Source organism: Columba livia, chromosome 2, assembly GCF_036013475.1.
Source record: "Columba livia isolate bColLiv1 breed racing homer chromosome 2, bColLiv1.pat.W.v2, whole genome shotgun sequence".
NCBI classification, from domain to species: Eukaryota; Metazoa; Chordata; class Aves; order Columbiformes; family Columbidae; genus Columba; species Columba livia.
This window is the reverse complement of record NC_088603.1, coordinates 99,799,721-99,822,662: the sequence shown is the minus strand read 5'-3', so window position 1 is coordinate 99,822,662 and position 22,942 is coordinate 99,799,721. Positions and strand designations below refer to the sequence as shown.

The 22,942-nt window shown below is 43.9% G+C and overlaps 1 protein-coding gene across 5 annotated transcripts in view; it reads right to left on the bottom strand.

Moving 5' to 3' along the window:
* Window positions 1–22,942, bottom strand: part of RIPOR2 (RHO family interacting cell polarization regulator 2) — a 74,985-nt gene that overhangs the window by 27,538 nt on the left and 24,505 nt on the right. For all 5 annotated transcript variants that reach the window (XM_065052985.1, XM_065052986.1, XM_021291381.2 and 2 more), the window contains exons 2-8: window positions 9,206–9,332; window positions 7,833–7,988; window positions 7,113–7,191; window positions 6,880–6,903; window positions 5,793–5,846; window positions 2,428–2,577; window positions 1,436–1,499 (exon numbers count right to left, since the gene is read on the bottom strand). In XM_065052985.1, coding sequence (XP_064909057.1) covers window positions 1,436–1,499; window positions 2,428–2,577; window positions 5,793–5,846; window positions 6,880–6,903; window positions 7,113–7,191; window positions 7,833–7,988; window positions 9,206–9,332 — 654 coding nt within the window. The remainder of the gene's footprint in view (window positions 1–1,435; window positions 1,500–2,427; window positions 2,578–5,792; window positions 5,847–6,879; window positions 6,904–7,112; window positions 7,192–7,832; window positions 7,989–9,205; window positions 9,333–22,942) is intronic.

The window sequence follows — 22,942 nt, the reverse complement described above, 5'->3', positions numbered from 1 at the left end:
GTTCAGAAGTCGCTGTTGTTTGTGGTTTGCGCTCTGCTTCTGCACGTGAGCACAGCACCTGGCTCCTGGAGACGCCTTGAGCTTTGCTGGAGGATTTGGGTGTACGAAAGAAAAGGGGCCAGACCTTTTCAGCCCAGTCACTTGCGATGCCACAACAGCTTCTGCAATGTGTCCTGCTGTCAGAAACTGTACATTGCACTGTACTTACAGCAAGTAAGGAAACGCTCCAAGGGACCTGGTGTAATGCAGTTCCCTTTCTACATTGTGTGACCTCGTGTTTCCTTCAGCATGTCTATGCTGAGGTTCTGCTGTGGGTTTTTATATTGAAATATCTGTCTCAGGCTCTGTGTGTCCATCTTGTAACTTTACATCTAGGACTGCTTTTCCATTATCTAAGAATGGGGCACGTAAAAACCTGAGGTTTGTTGCTGTGGGATAGAGCTAGAAGAATTACAATAGCTGCTGTGCTTGTTTTCTCTAGTATGGAAGCATGGAGTAACTACTTTAATGTGATCTAAGCTAGATCATGTCTCATGCACTGCAATCACTGGACACAAGTATCTCACAACTGTGACAAGGCAGGCAGAATCAAAACCATGTATGAGATTTGTGAGCTCCAAAAACTTCACCAGAAATGCTGTGAATTTTTAAAATGGCAAGATTTCAAGTGAAAACTTAAGAGTGCATGAATATTTAGGCACCAACTTTGTTTCATAGAACTATTTTCAAGGCAGTGATAGAAGACCCAAAAAAGATTCCCCACAATCTCTTCTTTAAAACATTGAGTCTTAAAGAGATAACAGCATTAGCCATCCCTGGTGATTCACTGAGGCTTCAGGTAAAACTAATTCCATTGTATTCATACCCATAAAGTCCCCTGTCATAAAGAGAGGGAATAAACAGAAAGGTGGATGCTACCACTGAGTTATCTCGGTGTTTAAATGGTAAACTACCCCCAGCTCTTTCCTTTTTTACATTTTTTCAAAAATAGTAGTAGTCAGCCTCAGCAAAAGTAAGCGACAGAGAAACAGCTGATGTCACATTAAGAAAGTATTTCGAACTTCAGCTCCACAGGCATTCACGTAATTTCCCAGTCATCTTCTTAAAGGATTATGGAAATAGAGACTAAAGTTTCAGCAGCCTTTAAAACTGAATTGCTTTGGCTGTTGGGTGGAGCATTTGAGGGAGGCAATTAGCCTTGAAAGTGATGCAGCATCTCAGAAAATCAGTCTGAAAGCTTTGATGTTCCTGGCCCTGTGATCCTTTCCACTGGGCAGGGGTGCAAATTGGGGGTTTGAAGGCTCAGCAAAGAGTGGAGAAAAACCACACTTATCACAAATACATGTCAAACTAGCCTGTCTCAATGCCTTCACTAATGTGCACAGATAGTGCTACTGTTCAGGGGGAATGAAGGGAAAGGTGAAAAGGCAATTACCTTTCATCTTGATGCAAAACTCCCCCAATAGGTTTTCCAGCTCTGCTTCTATGGTACACATGTTCTGTGTTGGAAAAGAGAATACTGAGGTCAGACAAATCTTCTTTCTGCTTTTTTTGTTGTTGTTGTTGTTTTGTTTTTAAGATCTATTTGGAAAGAGAAGCTTCTGCTAGACAGTTGAAAGATATTTTGCAATAAAACCAATCTGCCAGAGCCATCCTTGCTGTTCAGCTAGATTTGGCCCTAAAAATGGCAGCTATGCCTACTTGTACCAAAGCTGAATGTAACCCTGTGCTGTTCTTCTGTTGTTCTCTGATCCTTCTGTTACCAGAGGGCAGCTGTGATGCCTGAAGCATGACCTGGTCACTGTCCCAGTCCTCTCCAGCCAGGACATGTGCCAGCAGCAGCAGCTCCATGCTCCAGAATGGCTCCCAGCATGTTTTCAACCTCTCAAGAAATGTGGACTACATTAAGAAAAAAAAGACTGTGGGAGACAGGTACTGGCCCCTCTCCGGTTCGTCGTTCAGATTTCAGAAGGATGTCACAGTGTGTGTGCTGGCACATTTGTGACACTACTAGACCCTTCTTCATCTACTGCCTGTTCAGTAAAACAGATGCTGATCATAGCAAGTAAAATGGTAGAATGCAGCACGTGTCTGTACATAGAAGGGTCCCAGCCAACCTGCCACACCAAAATCTGCAGAGCGGGATGGACACAATAAGAATATTTGTAGTTTCAGGCAATATTTATGCTTTTGTTTCTTGTGCAGCAGTTCCTGACTATAACCCTGGTCTTGTAGAACATAAACATTATGATCTCAAGGAGCTCTTTGGGCCCCTGTCAGCCATCTCTGTAAGTCATCAGGTATTCCTCTTTGTTGATATTGCTTTTAATTCTTTTATCTTGATTAAATTCTCCCTAAAATCAGTGGCAAAGTCCCCATGGCCTTCAAACAGTGCAAGAGAGAAAGCCTAAACTGATGAGGGCGTACCTCTGTGTACTCCTTGTAACTCCTGTTGATCTCAGTTAAACTCTCTCGAGCTGCTTTGCTGGCAGGAGACATTGCAAAGGCTTGCTTCATTTTACTGGCACCATCACAGAGACGTCTTTGGATACAGTATGCTTCATAAAGCTCATCCACCTAATGGGAAGGTGAATTGAAAAAAAAAAAAAAACAAAACAGAAAAGACAACAAAGTAAACCCGACAAACAATGACTTTCTTTGCATTACAAGGAAACTCAGCCAAACTCTTAGATCCATTGGAGGTGGTGAGCAAATGAAGCTGTGATACTGTTACAGTCTATGAAAAAAAAAAAACAACACAGGATAAAAATAACTTCCACTGTAAAAGCTTCATTACAGCTACACTAGATGCTGCCAGCAATTCACCTGCTTGCCATGCATGCCTTTAACCATTGCAACTCCCTTTCCCCCTGTAACAGCAGGGCAAACACGCAGCAAGCTTCTGGAGCATATGTGTGGAAGGGTTCTTTCAAAGGCAAATGCAACATCCACACCGTCAAATGGGACTGAATGCCTTAAATGGCACTTTTAACAGGGCCAGCAACATCTTCTGTTTCGGTAAAACCAGCTGCAGATAGAGGCTGTTGCAATATTTGACTAATAGGTAGTACTGGATGCAGAGAGCAATTCTTTGAATTCTCACTGCCCATCCTCCAGAAGCTGGGAGTCACAGTCAGAATCAGCACAAGAAAAGGACTTAGAAACAGCTGATGTTAAGAAAATATTTCCAACTTCAGCCCCACAGGCATTCACATAAATTTCCTAGTAATCTTCTTAAAGGCCTTTGGCATGAGTTAGGCACCAAACATTTTGAAAGCACTCTGGCACTTCTACAAAACCCACTCACACACAGTTTAAAGTTTCACCTGGACTTAGCTTCAGAGTGCAATGGATTTCCATGTGTCTCATGCTTTTGTTTCCCTTTTCCCTCTGATCTCTGCACTGAATGTATATATTTACTCCAACTGAGCTGTTTGGTGGGAGTCTACAGGGGCATAGCTGGTGTATATACATATCTATCTATCTATGCACACACCCCAGCTATTTATAGGGGTATATATAGTGGTACATATTTATATAAACTTAATCTGCCAGATACAGGAGATGCAGGTTTTCTAATCTGACTTTATCAGGGTAAGGAAAAGGAAAGGAATAGAGGAAACTGTCTCTTCTTGCTGCCTTTAATGTCCCTGCTAAGACAGGATGATACTTGTTTTTTACCTAGAATAACTATTTCCTTTGTCATCTCTGACATCAAGCAATCACCCTGTGCCCCATGATGCTCAGTAGTATATTTTCATAGCAGAGTCTCTCTCTATGAAAGGTTCCAGTGCCTTGGGTTCCTCAGTCTATGACTTTGTATTGCAGCATTAGAGATGACCCTGATGTGACAACCTAGGTGTGCTCCAAATCCCACTTCCCAAGCCTGCTTAAACTCTAACAAAATGTCTGTCTTTGCTTATTTATTTGGAGTAGAACTAGTCTTCCTGACAGCTTTGAAGTGTTAGGTTGACTTTTACACAGCTAGCTTGGATACCTGGTGGCTGAAGTCTCTGACTGGAGAGATCCCTCACCAAAACAGGGACTGCTTTGGAAAGTGAAAGAGTTCAGCAAAGAGTAACGGAGGCATAGGTAGCATTTTGCCATTTTGAAGTTACAAAAAAAACTTCTTGAAGTCATATCCACTCCTATTTCTCTTGCAAGTCAGCAAGCTAAAGCCAGCTACTATAAATGTCACTTGGTATTTACTTCTGACATTGGGTGGAGTGTTAACCCAGGGCTGACATCCTGCCCCTGCTAGAGTGGCTAGGGCATGCTCAGCTTCCCCCCTAAATACATGGGGTCTGCTAGTGCGCATTTCATTTTCCTCGCTTTGCTGCCTCTACAGAGCAGCAGCACATAGAGGGCAGAAGGCATCGCTGCGGCCCTGATTCAATACACCTGAAAACAACCTTCTTCTACCAGTAGAAACAAAGATGTTTCTTAACCTGCCCAAGTCTGTACTTTTTATAGAATCATGGAAAAGTTTGGGTTGGAAGGGACCTTCACAGGTCATCTAGTCCAACCCCCTGCCATGAGCAGGGACATCTGCAACTAGATCAGGTTGCTCAGAGCCCCATCCAGCCTGGCCTGGAATGTCTCCAGGGATGGGGCATCTACCACCTCTCTGGGCAACCTGGGCCAGTGTTTCACCACCCTTACTGTAAAAAATTTCTTCCTCCTGTCTAGCCTGAATCTCCCCTCTTTTAGTTTAAAACCATTACCCCTTGTCCTATCATACACCCTGCTAAAAAGTCTGTCCTTATCTTTCTTACAGGCTCCCCAGAGCCTTCTCTAGGCTGAACAACCCCAAACGTCCTAATGCAGCACAGCTCTGTTCCTTTTCTCTCTGTTGCTGTGAGTTACAGAAAGTGAGCTAATGTACTCGGCAAGCCTGCGTAATACTGACCAGCGTTACCTCTTGCATTTCATGCTTTTCAGTCCTATTATCATGCCAGAAACCATTAGCTCTGAACAGGATGGTGTGGGAAGGACTTGAATGGAAATGTTCTCTAAGCGCTAATTTTGCCATTCATGTTGCCAGCGAGAGAGAAGGTGGTTTGAGGAACAAAATTCAAGTCTATCACCTGATGTAAGAAGACTGAAATTAAAAGGTTTGGATGGGTTGTGGTAATTGGAGCACTCCAAGCTGCATGAACATTTTTCAAATTACTCTAAAAAGACATTTCGTCCATCAAAAATAATTCATTCTTTTGTCAGGCTCAGAAAAGCAACTAATTGCTAGCAGATATGTTTATAACTAAGAGAATACATGCCATGGATTTTGTCCAGCTCTAAAATGTATTAGTATAAATCACAAGTATGTCTACTGATTATTCTCACAGATCTAATCAAGTGGATGTGGGCCCCAAACCATGCAGCAGAAGTGTCAGTAGTGAAATCCAGGAATAAATCCAATCTAGCTGCTGTGTACAGTAGAGACAACTGCCGAATTAAATTGCTTTCAGATGCAACTATCTCTACACCTGTGGTTTAACAACAAGCATGTAGTGAGATAGATTTTTCCCAGCAAGCTCCTGACCCTGTGTTCTCTCTGTACTTAAAAGTGAGAGGGAGTGTCTTGCGGCATGGCTGGACCTCAGGGGCTACAAACAATGTGGGAACCCTTTCCTTGGCTCTGACCATCAGCCCATTGCAGTAAAATACCGAATCTAGGAGAGGCTTCGTCAAAGCGGTCTCCCTGGGGCAGAGGGGTAGCAGGAGGTCAAGGGTTTGTTTTCCTAATAACGTAGGAGCAGATGCAGAAGAAAGATGATAGGAGTGCCCGTTACCTTGCTAATGTGGAACTCCAGCCTTCTCATGTATCTTTCGACCGCTTTGATTTGCTGAAGGAAATGAAGAGGCAGAGGGTAAGGCACATTTAAATAAATCAGTAAGTCATCACACTAACTCTGCTCAGGTCTTCAGGTCCCTGTAAGGCTCAGAAACTCCTACTTAAAACACACAGGGTTTTGTTGCCTGTGAATCTGCAATTAGCTGTCCCACATTACGACCATTACTTTGTTGATGGAAATGGAGCTCACTGACTTCTGTACTTAATGTATTAAAAAAAAAAAAAGTTTTCTTTGGTGGGATTTCCTTAGTTTTTTGAATTCTTAAAAAAGAAAAAACAAAGAGCTTTTTTAGCTGAACAGATAGTATTTTGAGTACTTTGAAAACCTGCATTAATCAGGTTTTGCATTTCAAAATCCATTCTGTTCTTCAGCAAACTGTTTTTGACAGCAAAACCAAGCTTGGCATTTTGACTGAAAAGAGCCAGACTTGTTCAGGAAACTTTTTTTTTTAAAGCTTTCTTCTTGTTTCACCCAAATTCTCCTGCTGAGAGAATATTTTCAGTTTTTCATTTTTTCCATCCCCAGAACTGGCAGGAGCAGAGGATAAGCCGGGGCTCAACCTGGGTCCCACAGCCACCCCTGGCATGTCCCTGCCAGCCTCCCCCCAGCCTGGATCCGGCAGGGCCATGGTGCACAAGGCAGTGGACTTAACAGCCAGCAGCTGACAGAAATTGGAGGTCTCACTCCTCTGCCTCCCTCCTCCCCTGGCAGGGGGCTGCCTCCTTCCCTGTGCCTGTCCTGGAGCCAGTTTAACTTGATAGACCCCGGGAAAGGGCTGAGGGGTTAAGTTTGACGCTGGGTTAGTAAGCACAGATAGCTTGCAGAGATGCCTGGCAATACCAGGACCCCTGGGAAGAGGGGAGGAGCAGGACATCTTCCTTCGTAAATGTAAATTATCAGGTAGCTTCTCCTTCAACTGTGTTGGCCTGGGTAGTAGATCCAGGCTAAGAGAGGCTTCCCATGCCATATACCATATGGATACAAACACTTCCTTGCAAAAACGGTGCCAAATGGAGTAACATACCTTATCTAAATCATACAGGACTCCCTGCAACAGAAAACATGGAACTGTCATTAATTTTGCAACATAACAGCACCACGAGAAACTAATGTTTGTCAGTCAACAGAAATCACAAACAAGACCAAGGAAAGAACAGCATCAATGCAAATCCCTCATATCCCGCTCGCACCCCTGGCGGCTCCAGCACCTCGAGAAGGTTACTGTGCATCCGCACCATGAACAAGTGTGACACGTACCAGGCGTGAGTTTCTTTTCATGTCTTTTAACTGAGTAGTCAACTTATCCAGCTCTGTCTGGTGAACTTCCAGATACTCACTGTAAACACAAACCAGAGAAGGGATGCATGAGTGCTGCAGCACATACCAAGCTGGCTGCTGACCATCCTAAAAGAAAATCTGTGCAACAAATGGCTTTCCTCATTGAATCTGTTTTCAGACAAAAACTTATTTATATTGATCTGTCAAAAAAGCAGCTCCCTACTGCATTTTTAGTAATAAACAGGAGCCATTTATTTCACTGCGTATAAGAGCTCGGTGTTCTCCTCACATTGAACAATCAGTTTCAAGTAAACTAATCTGCTGCTTAGTTTACAGGCTGGTGCCTCCCAATTGCTGCTCTTGTATCTGGCAGTTAAAAGCCCCATTATCATCTGGGATGTTCTCTTAAGGGTGATACAAGCCTCTGATGGGACTCTAGGAAATTCAGAGGAAAAAAAAATCTAATGTTGAAATCACAGTCTTTGGGAGCTTTCCTTGCAATTTGAGTGGAAATGGGATTCTGCCCCCTGTATTTTTGTTTCTCATACAAATATTTCAGATCCTAAGTCTTACAATCCAGGCTCCAAGAAGTATATTTTCCTATCCCATGGTTGAGGATCCCTGTTCCTGTGGTATGTTTCTGTAGGGTCTAAAATGTCACAGAAAGCTTCAGTCAACAAGCAGGATAAAGGCTCTTACTCCAGGCCATTCTTCAGGGCTCTGTAGACCTCTTCCACCCTTTTAGGCTGGGGCTCTTTGGGCGTAGTGCTGTTCTTATGGCCCAGATTATGCATTTTCTTCACCTTTGCTTGCGGCTTCTTGACTGCAGAGGAATTCTCAATAAAGGAGTTACACCTGCAAAATAAACATTAAAGAGGAGGAAACCCCTATAAATCACAACGATCTCAAAGGAGTGTAGCTCGAAGAAATCTTCTGATATTATCTCTGCTAGCAGAAACAAATCTGCTTCTGTGCCTGCCAGCTAAAGGACTGCGTTTTTTTACAGGTTAAGAGTTCTAAGCAGCCTGGGACAGGCGCTGTCAGCTTTTGATGTGCCAGTTGCCTCGCCAAGATACGAATGGTGGTCTGGAAATGCCAGGCTGTGTCTGAGGCTCATCAGATGCTTCTCTGTTTTATACTGTGCCTGTCCTGCCTCACGTTCCTCAGACACAGCCATAAAAGGGATGAGCTACATCCAGGTGCCAAAACCAAACAGGAGCTCAGATAATCTCAGGCGTAAAGCCCGGGGGCTGCTAAGGAAGACTGGGGCTTAGTTAAGAGTGTGTTTGGAGGACAGAATCACGCTGCTGGTCTTGAGCATGGACCATAGGTAGCTCCACATGGTAAAGGGAGGATAGTTGTGCTGCATATATGTGACTCTTCAGTGACTCTGCTGGGGGTTCATCAGCATCTAACAACCATCACTGACTTGAGCTGGTGATGGGAGGCAGCATTTTGCCTGTCAATCCTTCTCGATTGCTAACTGGTGGTCTGACACTCAGAGACTTTGCACAAGTTAAAATTAATTGTAAAGTAGCCTCTGGGGCCATCAGGAGCAGGTTGACTTGATAAGCAGCTGACTCAAAGCCCTAAACCTTGTCTAGCTACAGGGTCATGCAAGGAAAGGCTCTGCAGCCAAGCTCTGCCCTGTTTCCAGCAGGACGTGAAGGCAACCCTGCAAGGGAAACAGAGCTGTGTGGTAATGAGAAAACTCTTTTGGGTAGCAACGGTCTTAAATTGAGGGCAGTGGGAAGTGTATCATGTTCCTGCACATTTCACACATTGAAAAGATCACTGCATACGTTAGCAAATTAAAATGATTCTCTGAAATTCTCTCACAGCTCTGAAGCGTGTGAGGAAGCCCTGCATTAACGGAGGAGAAGCAAACAGGCACTTGGTTGCTAAGGCAGAGGGCAACAGCTTAATTATACAAACAATATCTAGAGAGATTTTTAGCCTAGAAGACATTATTCTGCAATCAGGGAGAAGGCAGCCCTCTCTCATCTCTTTCCCACCTTCACCCTCCCTCAGTGCCTGATTCAGATATTCCCCCTAGAGAGCATGGCACTTGCCTGGAGCGTCTCTCCTGAAGCCCGCTGAAGCCAGCAAAGGACTGGCTTCTAATAATCCCATTAGGACCTCCTGGAGAGAATGAATGTGATCCTATTGACATGATTTCAGGAAGCCTGGAAGATATTCCTGAAAAACAACAGAAAGCAGGTCAGCAATGACAGAGGGTGAGAGAAGGTGGTGAGGCAGGGACTGCCTGGTGCCCATCAGGCATGGTAAGGGCTAACTGAACCCCATGAGGGGCCACGAGCCAAGGCAATAAATCTGTTTGCATTGCCAAATCATCCCGCCTGAAAAATAAAATGGTCCTATTTTCACTTCTGACTTGTGGTCCATAGTCTACTGAAAATGTGCTGGAGACACAAAGAGGGTCTAGACTTGGGACTAGAAACCAGATGCTTCAGTGTACCCATCCCTGTGCCATCCTCAATTTCTGCCATGCCTGGCAGGCTTCTCCCCCAGCCCTGTGTCCCCTTCTGCTACATCAAGATGCTCCAGAGATTATTTTGGGAGCATGTAGAGCTCTTAGGGTTCAGTCACCATCACTGTGACGTGTTATTAAATATATTAAAATTTAAAAAAGAGGGTTCATTCAGTATGAATCAAGTCCTGCAGCTCCCTTTTGATCCTTGCTCATTTTCCCCATGGCTGTTCCTGCCTGGCTGCTGAGAAGGAAGATGCAGTGGGGGTATGCACAGCCATGGCATGCTGTGATGTGAGAGGGATGATCTCCACCACAACAAGGGAACAGTAAACAAGCTCCAGGCACCGTATGCTCTGTGTTTCACATGTTCATGGTGGGGGCCTCAGCACCCCAGAAAGAGACCCTTGCTCTGTGTATGTGTGTGTGCACATTTTCAACACCCAGCTCAGCATCTGCACCAACCTAAGGTGATTTATATCCACTCATACAGAAATAGCAAACAGGTGCCATGGTTCTTATAACAGTTCCATCAGCTTGCTGCTGCCATGAGGGGAGAGGAGGACATCTCCCTTTTTATTTCCTCCTTGTTTCACTGTTTTCCTTGTCTTGACTCCTGTGCTTGCTGCCCTTGGCAGACAACGAAGCAGATTTTTCCGCTGCCTTGATTTTGTGCTGCTCTGGTGAGATGAATGGCCTCACTGAGCTGTCTGAGGAGCAACACAGCCAGCTGTGCCCAGGCAGCAGGGCAGGGAGTAGGAGGGCGATGCTGGAGAGGAGGGCACTGGTCAGCAGATGCTGCCAGTGACCTGCTCCCCAGTCCCACAGGACCCAGCCTCTCACCCTTCCCAGGGTGCCAGCATGGCTGCTAATGCCATTGTGCTGTGAAATGGATTGAGAAACTAAGCCAGCTTAAAAATAACCTGACAAAAAACGAAAAACAGATTTTTCTTTCCATTTATTTTAAAAGCTGGACCAAGCATGCTCCATGCCCTGGTTCATTTCACTCCAACAGCTGGGCTGAAGGGTGAGTTTGGTGCCCAGGCAGGATGGCACGGCAGGGGCTGGAGCTGCCTGTGGGCAAGGGAGCTGATGCCCTGCAAAATGGTGACCCATGATGCTGAGGGGGGTGACAACGAGTCTAAACCACCTTCTCATCCCCACAGACTAGGAATGACCACAAGCGCCCAACAAAGCAGCCACTTGTGAAGGCCACAGATTTGCAATGTAAGCCTTCACAACCAAACATACTTATTAAAGATAAGCACCAGAGCTACATGGTGCCTGCACGGCAAACATTCACTGGAGAAAGCAAACACAAGGTGAAACACTGCACAGTCCAGTTATGTTTAATTTGTAGTGCTAAGCTGGGCAAATGTTGTTTGAGGTGGCAGTAGGTGTCATGGTGAGTTATTGCTTCCCTGTGGAGAGGACTCCATTGCCCAAGGAGCTGCTTTGTCAGGAGTATTTCTGCAAGAGCTCCACCAGAAATACTCCTTCCAGTCCCAGCGTTGTCAACACTACTGGTAACACGAAGTTTTCTCGATTGCACAACCAAAACAGTGTAAATCCTTCTGTTTCAGAAGCGAGGGCTGCCCCCTGAGACTGGACAGCCCTCAGAGATACCACCTGGGCTGCAATTACACAGAATCACAGAATGTTAGGGATTGGAATTAATGCCAGTTTTCTCCTCCACTGTGGCCAGCAGATAATGGTGCTCCACCACTCATCCCTGGCTGAGGCCAGACACAGCATGTTTATCCACAGCAAGGACAAACCCTTGGGATATAGAAGTTGCTCTTGGGCAGACCAGGGCTGTGAGCACCCATGCTAGGCAGAAATGCATGGCCAGAAAAGATGGGGGAAAGGGAGAGGGCTCAGGAGAAACTGCAGTGAGGACATGCTTCAGCTAACTCGCACCGGGATAAACATGCTCCAGCCACAGCTGGAGAGTCAATGAGAGCCCAAATTTGGCCCTGCACTCACTCCTAGCTCTTTAAGGCTCTCAGCACACCCCTGCAGGGCTGAGCTCTGCTCTGGCTTGCAGATACCCAGCTTTTAGTAGAAGACGCTTTGCAGCTTCCAGGGTCAAACTGCGCATCCCTGCAGACGGTACAGCATCTGCCCACACCAGCTGACATCTAACACGTCAAACCCCACTGAGAACCAGCTCCTGAGACACCAAGTGCAAACCACTCGATCACAGTACTCTGGGGGTCTGTACAGCAAGTTCGCTTTGGTTTTGCAAATAACCTTAAGGTGGTTAGGCTGTGTGCTGTATGCTCTCATTTGCATACAAGGATTTGCATTAAAAGTGAGGTCCAGAGTTCTAAGGAGCAGAAAATCCCTTGCAAGTGTTCAGCACTTGCCCCGTTTGACAGGATTATTAACATCCCCACTGACAGCCTCTGGAGACTGATGGGGGTAGAAGCTGAACAACAACGACAGTCAGAAGAGATTTAGTTGCATAAACATCAGCCATTCCACAGAAAATACAGAGAATAAAACCAAACTTGAATTTGGCTACTATTCATGACCACACTGGCTACAAAAACATAACAATTCAGACTCAAAACTCTTGTCAAAATGCTAATGTCTTCCACACAAACATCTTCTGTATTAATGTGAATGAAAGATGAATGGGTTTCGCTCCAAACAAAATCTCTGTGTGCATGTGTGACCATGTGGACCATGTGCACACATTCTGGAAGCATTTAAGTTTGCTTTTGCTTTAGGAAAGCTAAAGTAAATAAATAAATAAATGAAAACAAATTTATTTATTTACTTTATTTATTTTGCCTCAGCACTTGGATGGCTTTGCAATGCTTTAGTAGCTAAGAATTTCCTCAAGATACCAGAAGGAATTGTGGAAGAAGTGCAATTGAAATGCAAATTGAAGACCTGCCTGGAGCTACTTTTGCTTTGCTTTTACATAAAATGCTGAGAACTCAGAGCCCAGATAGTCTTACGTTCTGTCTATATATATTATATGTAATCTTGGTGATTAATGTATGTTTCATTTCTGTACAGAAGAAAACTGTGATAAAAGGAGGTAACAGAGTCAGAACTGATTAAATTTCCCAGTTCTGTTCAGTTACGTTTCAGTTTGTTAGGGTAGAGGTTGACTCTATCATACAAACACAATCTGTTCTTAAGATTTAAACGTACATTGCTGACATCTCAGATACTTCCAACTGACCTCACAAAATCACACCGACGCTGCCGAGCAGCAGCAGCCTCTTAGCCCAGATTCACATAGACAGTGCCTGCATATGGGCTCCATGTTGATGGATTATTTATGATACCTACATCCAGCAAATACACTTTGAGTCATGAGTATTTGTCACATTGTTGTAATATACTTCATAGAATGGGGATTTTTTCCTGCCTCTTAAACCATTCACAGGCCTCTGTGCTATCAAATAAATAAACCCACCTCTGAATTTAATAATACAGTTGTGTTCTTATGCATAGATGTAGTCACTAGTAAAATTACTAAGGCTCAGCCCACAAGGACTTAACCAGATCTCTTGTTGACCTGACCAGTATCCCTATAGATGAGCACTACTATTAAGGGGATTTTTGGTGCTCCTCTAATGTAGTGACAAAGCTTCTAAGTCTGCACTTGTCAGTTATCTGATATACTGCTACTGTCTTCTAGATACAGTATACATTTTGCTCTCAATATAAAGCATATTGCATATCCAAAATGGTATTAAATGCTTTTGAGATTCAACAGAACCACCTCAACAGTGGATACAAAGAGTATGCTTACATTTTTAAATCTATATAGCTAATGAACTACTGATGTTTCATTTTAAAAAGTCACCGGTCTGCTCATTGCTAATGTAAGATTGTGCTGTGTAGGAGCATAATTAATATAATTAGTACTGCCCGTGCTAAGTGCACAGCAGATGAATGATGAGCCCATCAGGGATAAGGTGAAATCCTATCAGTACTCTGTCCTATTCACTGACAGCTTGCAGCAGGGAATGGCAGATAATTGATGATATCTCTGTCCCCAGGGAAATAAGAGTCCCCTTTCCCAGCTCTCCTTTCAGTCTGGAAACAGGGAGACAGCTGAGCCTGAGCTAATGAGGGGGGAAGGGACTGCCAAGCCCCTCACATCCACAGGACTGCCCTCTCATCATCACCCTCAGCATGGACTTCCCCCTCCCATAATGCCAAAATATTGGATAAACAGTGTGGACTTCAATCTGAGATAAGAGAGGGGAAATTCAGTCAGAAACACATTCGCTAAATCTACACTGACTTCCACATGGTCCCTTTTTGTTTGCTTTCCCCCACGACCAATCTGGAGACGATGTTTTTTATTCACCACACGATGAGGGGAAGCTGGTTTTGCTACATGAGCGCTAACAACCATGTAAAGCTGCAACAAATATACCAGTGGTCGCAGTGTCCTTGATTCCTCCTGGTCCCTCCTTCTCACAGCTACAGTGATGGCTCTGGGTCTGGGGTTTGCTGCAGGGTGTTGGGGAGCTGTCTGCAGCTGAGAGTTCATGGAACAGAGGCTTCGAGGACACTTCAGGATTATGCATAATCCTTGATTAAATGGGAATGGGGGGTAGGACTCGATGACTGAAGAGACTCATGATAATCCTTTGTTCTGATATTTTTTTTCTGTGTGTGACACATCTTTCAAAGGCCATTCTGCATCTAAAGAGCTGCAGTCCCTACAGTGAGATTGATGCAAGTGGACAGCTACAGAAAATAACTGATTCTGTTTTGCATGCTAGGAACATTTCTTACCTGCAAGCCTGGGGTACATCTAACAAATGAAGTGGTATCTTCTTGAATAAGGAAAGAAAATAATATGTTCTTCTCTCGTCTGTCAAGGTCTATGTTCTGCTTATCAGACTAGCTGCCCAGTTTACAAAGGTAAAAACTTGTAATTGCAATAAGATCTCATTTAGGAGTGTGCATCTCCAAAAGAATAAATCCAGTAATGGAAGAAACTGATTTTACCCTAGAAGTCATGTCCTCCCAGACAACCAATTCTTTCTGCTTTGCACTCATAGACCCAAACTGCACAATTCAATTCTAAACTTACTCAGGCTGAATTCAATACCCAGCTCATTCAGTATGCGTTCATCTGATGTCACTGGCTTTTGTAGTCTAAAGTCTAGTAATTTTTAATATTAATTTTCCAACTTCTCTGCCTGACTTAATTGAATCACCCTGGCAATATGAGGCCAGCATGGCCAGTAGCCCAAATATCCACCTGGAATTTATGGTTTCCATGTTGCTGGGACTCATAGAAGGCACAGAGGTATGCATCTTGGATGATAATGTAGGCATTCTTGTGGATGCTTTTTAATATAAAAAATTGCAATAACATATGGGTAGAGGCACTCAGAAGCATTATAAAAACTTTCACAAGAAATTTAATTATTTCACAAGAGTTTTTACACTTTCAGGACGAAAACTCTTAGGCATTATTAGTGTACAGGCTCCTAATTCCCAAATCTGCCAGGAACATTTCTGTGGGATGGAATCTCCTGGAAGCACCCATAGAAGAGCACCTTCTGTTGGTCATTGAATTACACAAATCATGGCTTTCATGGCATATTTTATGCTCCCAGTGACTGGGCTCCTCCTTTCTTGTGCAGGGTAGCATTTGGCAGAGTTGTACAGACATGTGAGCTCCATCTGAAGAGCTATTCTTGGTTGCCAGAGCAAAATAATGTGCATTTGTTCCATCAAAGTCCAAGGCTATGAAATTATTCCTAAATAGCAGCATATGGCTATACTGACAAGCACACTTCCCAAGCCTACATCAGGTGGTGAAAGGCCAGCAGATCCGCGAGCTTCGAATGCTAATTTTAGTGTACAGGAAAAGAGCCACGTGGGCTCACCAGCATGGCTGCGGAGAGCAGTATTGCATGCAGAAGGAGCTACAGCTGAGATGGCTCCCTCTCCTTCAAACACAAGATGTGAGAGCACCCATGTCACACTTGGGTGGGCATCAAAGCTGCTGGTAACCACATATTCCTGCCCTAGCATAAGGATGCAAAACTTCTGCCCCATTTCTTGCAGCAACATGAATCTTAGTTCAACCCACCACAGCTTGTCCAGCCCGAGCTGGATCTCTTCCCCCACTGTGGATGGACATCCAAGCCTTGCTTCTCATGCCATTGACTATTCAGTGGAATCTCTCTGAAGGCCTGTGATCACTTTTCATCAACAGCTTTATCTGCGCTAGTGATGCCTGCAGTGATTCTTTTATCAGTCATATTTCAATAGCTTCCGTTTGGGTGGCTTCAGTTTCTACAATGCACAAGTAAGTGTTTATGTAACCTATGTATCTTTTATAGCTCGACTTAAGCCCGTAGCTGGGAGCTTTACTTTATCAGGCAGAAATCCCTCTGAGTGAGCACAAGGTTCTGCTACCAGTTTCTAATAACTGAAAACATTACCTTTGGATGCTTCAGTACCAAATTTAAGCTTTAGTTTTGAATAATATTCTTCCCAAAACTTCATCCTAATAGCAAGACTTGTTTATGGTCTCATTTCTGTAAGAACATTTTTTTATGTTGCATGTAAAGACATTGTCAACTCAAATGCTAAAATATTTGCTAGTTCATCTCTAGACACCCTGAGCAGAAACGCAAGTTGTCTACCATCTGGAATATCTCACGCTGTTTGTTCTGTTCCTCCTACCCAAACTGGATGAAGTACATAAACCAAAGAGCAATCATAATAAGAAAGATAACAGTCCAGGTCAATAGCAAAATGGTAAAGACTATGTGGCTGTAAATGCATAGGACCTGATACTTGATGCTCCCACCACAATATCGCTCTATAAATTTAGTAAACATCTGTTGTCTTTATACACCAGTCTAGGTGACAAAGTTAGTGTAGAGACTTCTATCTTCATTTTTTATTTTTACTGTAAAACATACCTTTGGCTGTGTCATTGCCTCTCTAGCACAGAAATACTGACTGATGGTGGCTGAAATTGCCCCTTCCTCTGCTTAACCTCCCCTCAGAGAAACACCTGCAGCACTGCTCCTTGCCCTTGGGTTCAGCACATGCCGAAAACATAAGGAGAGGGAAATGCAAATAAGTTATTTCACTATAATAAACCCAAGGAAAAGATATTTGATCATAAATGGCTCTTGCACACAACAGATGGGTTCGTGGTACCTGACCTCATTTTTTTCAGTTCTAACATTTGTTTTGTGCTGGCAGCTGGCGTGAGCGTGCGCACAAACCTCATCTCGTGCCCTCCCTAATGCCATTCCTTACAGCACTAGGAACACAGAGAAATCATATTCAGCTGGCATTAGTGGAGATAAGCAAAATGTGGTCTGTAACAGTGCGTATGAGTGTGGCTGAGGGATCAGAATCTGACTGCCTAATTAGATTTGACGTTCACTCATTTCAAACCCACCCTAGTAAGCAGAATTGTCTTTGATTAGAAGTCAACTCCAATTCTACTCACCATTGATTATTCATCATGTCAACTAAAGACTTAGTTAAAAACAAAGCCCCCACCACCACTCAAGTGCTGGCAAATGATCCAAAGGAAAAGCATTTCTGAAAATCAACTGAGAATTATCTCCTCGTGCCTTAAACCCACTGTGCATCGAAACCGTAACAGCGGTCCAGTGTGAATGACCTGCGCACGTTATGAATCACACTGTCATTTTGGCAGCACTATGCAGCAGTAAAGGTGGAAGGCTTTGTGCTGCTCTGTTATTTACCCCTGTACTAGGAGATAAACTACAAGGAGTGGTCCAGTGAGAAGTAGTAAGACCAGCAGGATGCAAAACGGGCTGTGGGAATTATTCTGTCTAGCAGCAGCCTGGTCTCTCTCTACCTCTCTTGGCATTCGCACTGAACACTGTCCTGTTGACCACATGCTTTGGGTAGAATTTCAATTTCTCAGCTCAGATCACAAAAAGTGATCAACCTATTCTGCATTTTTGCAAACATTAGCAGTAAGGGATGCCTGGGAAACCATGAGTGGTACTGGTGGTCTCCCTTGTCCCTTACAGACCAACAGTAACATTTGGATGAGCCTATGAGTGAAAACTGAGAACAAGTGGGTAAATCGAACCTGATGCCAAAAGATGCAGCTCCGGTGGGAGTCTTTTGGCACAATCCATGACTCTGAGCAGTGACCTAAATTTGCATGTCAAGTGTAAGCAGTGGAGTGTCTTCACTTTCTCAGACTGTGGAAGTAATGAACATAAAAACCTTCTCACTGGCAGGAGAGAAAAGCAGTGACCCAGCAGTGTTTCATACAAAATCATCCTTAAGAGTACTCCTTTCTTTTATTACTTTGCACCAGTATTTCTGCTGTTTACAACATTCATTTAACTCAGATGCCAGCAGCGTGGACATGGACAGCAAGACAAGGTTACTACCCTTTTGCATCTGCAGGAAAGTAAATGCATCAAGTAGACACATGTAGGACACTTTAGGTAACTAGTGGGCTACTCTAGAGACTAGTTGTTTGGCTTTTGCCAAGACAGACAAACTGTAGCTGTAATTTGTATCCACTCCAGGTAGCTCTAATATAATCACAAGTGAGCTAAATTAAACAAACAAGACGGGCATTTTATCCCTGAAAGGAAAGTAAAACATCATTGTTGTCAAATCCTTTCAGTCGCTAATGAGATACAAACGCTTTGCTGCTCCTCTTTAAATACGTGGATTACAGTGACTTAAAATGCCTTGGATGTTTATATGATTGTTCTGTTTCAAGGGCTGTCTTACTGGCACATTACTCACTAAAATGTTGTTGAAGATGCATGCTACATGTTTTCGGACAGAACATACTTCAAGCTGGTCGTTCTTGTCCCCGATATGAGTATTGCAGCAACAGATTTATTTAATCTTTGCGACACCTCACAAGTGTGGCCATTTCAAGAGCATCTCCATAAAAGTCCTGCGTTACTTCATTTATATTTGGCTATAGCATGTGCCTGAAGCTTTCCTCTAGTACATGTGGTTGAACACTGTCCATGCACAATCAGGAGAGGCTGGGTGCTCTGATGTAACTCTTGTCTCTTGGCTTAATTTCATTTAAGTTCAAAATTGAAATCTTGAACTAGAGAAGAGCTTACCTATATGATGTCAAAAACTTATTCTTCTGGCTAAAATATTTTCCATTTTAAAAAACTCACTAAAGCATAGGAGACAACAGTGCACATCTAATACCATCAATAGCTTAATCTTCCCCCAAACTACCACCATCTTCTCTAACCAGTATCATTTAGAGAAGCTGCAAAAAGCAGCTGAAAGAGATTCGATGCAGGATAAAGGGAGTCTGTGCTAGGTAAACAGTGCCTGTTGGAAAAGCTTGTGTTAAAGACACTGGTATTCCAGAAGAGATCTAACGAGCATCAGGGCAACTGAGCAAAACCCAGAAGGTTATTGCTACATGTGGATGGCTGGGAGGCTGAGGTATCCCAGCTCCCTGTCCCCAGACTGCTGTTTTACATGGAACAGTCATTGTCCACATGCACAAAAAACAGGACAGCTTTATAGACACACAAGCCTTTACAGAAACCACTTGAAAAAATACATAGAATTTTATGGAGAACTGCTGTCCTCACCGCCACTTTCTGAAACCACATTTCATTTCAGTAGCTATCAAGTTTCTCAGTATAGAAAAGCTGCTCCCTCTTGAACCTGTGAGGGATTTCTGCTCCTTGTGGCAAAAGAGGTTACACTGCTTGAGCAGTCACTGGCACAGATTTGGCTTGGACTGGTTAGCACTCTCCCACACAGTTACTGGGCATGGTTTGGGAAGCGGCGTAGGCCGAGGAACATTCCCAAAGCAGTCTTCTCGTGCTTCCCTCTTTTGGACAACAGGGCAGTTTAATGCAATGGATACAGGCTGGTCTTTGCCTGTTGCCATTAGTGCCTGAGAAAAATCTCAAATGGCCATCATTTAACATCACAGACACATCCAATGCAAATCTAATGAAAACATTAAATATATGGTAACTAGATATACTCAGGTTAAATTGGTAAATTTAATCTGTAGTGAACATTAACAAAAAGAAATATTGAATTTAAAATGTCATACACTCCAGACGTGCTATAGGATTAGTTACCATTTGAGTCTTTTAGACACAGAGACATTACAGATAAACTGAGCGTGGATTAAACAGATCTGACAGCGTTTATTGTTCCTGAACTACAAGGTAATTATCTTGCGTAACTTTTCATTGCACAAATTAAGGCTGCACACATCTCAGAACAGCTCTGCGTTTCCACAGCCTGCCATTTAAAGGAAAAACCCACTGGGGCCATCGCAGGCTAATGAACAGCATATAGGAATGATGCCGGAGTTTGTCCTCTGCTGCCCTTCCACTCTTTTCTCTTTTCCTTCTCTGTTGAGATTTCTGCATTTTCCAATTCACATCATCATTCTGGCTATAGGAAAAGGAGGACAGAACCATTTTATGCTTAACCAACCTCATAGCCTTTTATGAGGACATAACGAGGTGGATAGATGATGGCAGAGAGGTGGATGTGGTCTATCTTCATTTCAGTAAAGCATTTGACACAGTCTTCCACAGCATCCTCACAGCTAAACTGAGGAAATGTGGTCTGGACGATCGGGTAGTGAGGTGAACTATGAAATGGCTGAAGGAAAGAAGCCAGAGAGTTGTGGTCAATGGGGCAGAGTCCAGCTGGAGGCCTGTATCTAGTGGGGTGCCTCAAGGGTTGGTACTGCGGCTCGTATTATTCAATATATTCATCAATTATTTGGATGAGGAAATAGAGTGTACTATCAGCAAGTTTGCTGATGACACCAAACTGGGAGGAGTGGCTGACACGCCAGAAGGCTGTGCTGCCATCCAGTGGGATCTGGACAGGCTAGAGAGCTGGGCGGGCAAAAATTTAATGAAATATAACAAGGGCAAGTGTAGAGTATTGCATCTGGGCAGGAACAACCTCAGGTTCCAGCATAAGTTGAGGAACAACCTGTTAGAGAGCAGTGAGATGCATGAGATGTCCTGGTGGACAGCAGGATGACCATGAGCCAGCACTGTGCCCTTGTGGCCAGGAAGGCCAATGGCATCCTGGGGTGTATTAGAAGGGGGGTGGTTAGTAGGTCAAGGGAAGTTCTCCTTCCCCTCTCCTCTGCCCTGGTGAGACCACATCTGCAATATTGTGTCCAGTTCTGGGCCCCTCAGTTCAAGAAGGACAGGGAACTGCTGGAGAGGGTCCAGCGCAGGGCAACAAAGATGATTAAGGGAGTGGAGCATCTCCCTTATGAGGAAAGGCTGAGGGAGCTGGGGCTCTTTAGCTTGGAGAAGAGGAGACTGAGGGGTGACCTCATTAATGTTTACAAATATGTAAAGGGTGAGTGTCACAAGGATGGAGCCAGGCTCTTCTCGGTGACAATCAATGATAGGACAAGGGGCAATGGGTGCAAACTGGAACACAGGAGGTTCCACTTAAAGATGAGAAGAAACTTCTTCACAGTGACAGAACACTGGAACAGGCTGCCCAGGGAGGTTGTGGAGTCTCCCTCTCTGGAGACATTCAAAACCCACCTGGACACCTTCCTGTGTAACTTCATCTAGGTGTTCCTGCTCCGGTGGGGGGACTGGACTAGATGATCTTTCGAGGTCCCTTCCAATCCGTAACATTCTGTGATTATGTGTATATGATGATGGAAAACTACTTTAACCTTTTGCTAAGGGAAGCAATTATCTTCCTCACCTGGTGGCAGCATGAGATGCCCACAAGAAATACACTGGCTGGAGAAAGCATGCATACAAGTTTTTTTTATGCTCACATGGGAGTTGTTATGCTGGATCCACTGGTGCTGCCTTCTCTACTGGGAAACAGGAGGATTATTTTCTTTTTAAGGGTAGAGCCAGGAAAGAATGGGGAAAAGGCAAACCCTTGTTGGACAACTGCAGATGAAAAGCTGTTTAACCTTCAGGGAGTTCCTCCTCTCAGTATTCAGCATGGAAATCAAATATATTGCAAGCATGTCCAGTCCAGCACCTACATGCGTGGAAACAAGGATTTGTGGTCCACATGGCATCTGGGGAGATGAGAGCAACATCTCCCTCCAATTTCAAAGAAAGCAAAAACTTGGTATATGTAGACAGAATTTTAAGCTGATTATTCTCCAGCCTCAGCTGAAGTCTTAGCATTTTTAATATGTCTTTGGTTTGGTTTTGTGTAGCACAGATGACTCAGTGAGCATTTCCAGCTCTTGGTTTTATTAATCTGAACATCTAATAAACTAAACATTCACCTCTGTTTACTTTAGCAGATGTCTACTCTCATTAATAAGATTTTGTGTATATCCAAGTAGATGTGGCCTGTGAGTGTTACACTGAATTCAGGAAAATGCCTCATGGTTCAAAGAGCACCTCACAGCCCATTGCTTCCTATCCCACAATCATCCCTCTGGGAAAACCCAAGTCCTTCTTCGAACTAACAAAATGGTATTTTGCAGATGTACCAAACGAGACAAGGAAAAGGCAGTCAGTCATGCAGGACTTGACACATTATACACTTAATTGAGCAGTGGCATTTTTTCAACAGCATCATCACCCACAGACGTGCCTGTATGGTTGGGAGAGTGCACAGGGATTGCTGTTGCTACCACAAGTGCTGAGCAGGGAAAAAGGTGTCTCCATACCCAAAAACTACTTGCACAGACTTTACTGCACGAAGCCGTTACATTCGCCCCTACTTTTGTACCACAACTAGAGTTTTAGAACCAAACATCCATAAATTAAATACCAACAGAGGATGTCAAGTTGCTTAATTGAGGAAAAGGACCTTTCTCTTGTGTCATATGATACGAAAATGCCCGTCAGACTTTGAACACTGAGCTACACCAACCATCGTACCTGTCTGCCTGGGGCAGTGCCACGGACCAGTGCCACCACCGTAGCCCCAGGCATCAGCTCCTCTCCCCAAGAGTTACAAGGCATCTTAAAGGATGTATTCACTACAAATCATATTTTTTCCTCTGTTTTGCCTCAGTCTTCTAGCAGAAGTAAGATAAATTTGACAAAGAAGAAAGACACCTCACTGAGGGACAAAGTTGTTTTTGGCTGCTCAGACAGTGAGACAACAATTTGGGGAAAGAGAAAGGAAGCTGCGGTGCTCAACCTTGCCCTGTCTGTCAAAACACAAACCTCCTGCAGTTACTTGCAGGTGCTTATTTGCCTGTCTATCGCTAACAGATTTCACTGTAGATGAGTTCCTTCTTTTGGTCAGCTCGAATAGAAAGGTTTAAACAGTAATATATAGGGTTGGTCTAGCCTGGTCTTTTGCAGAGGTGAAGGCAAAAGCAAGA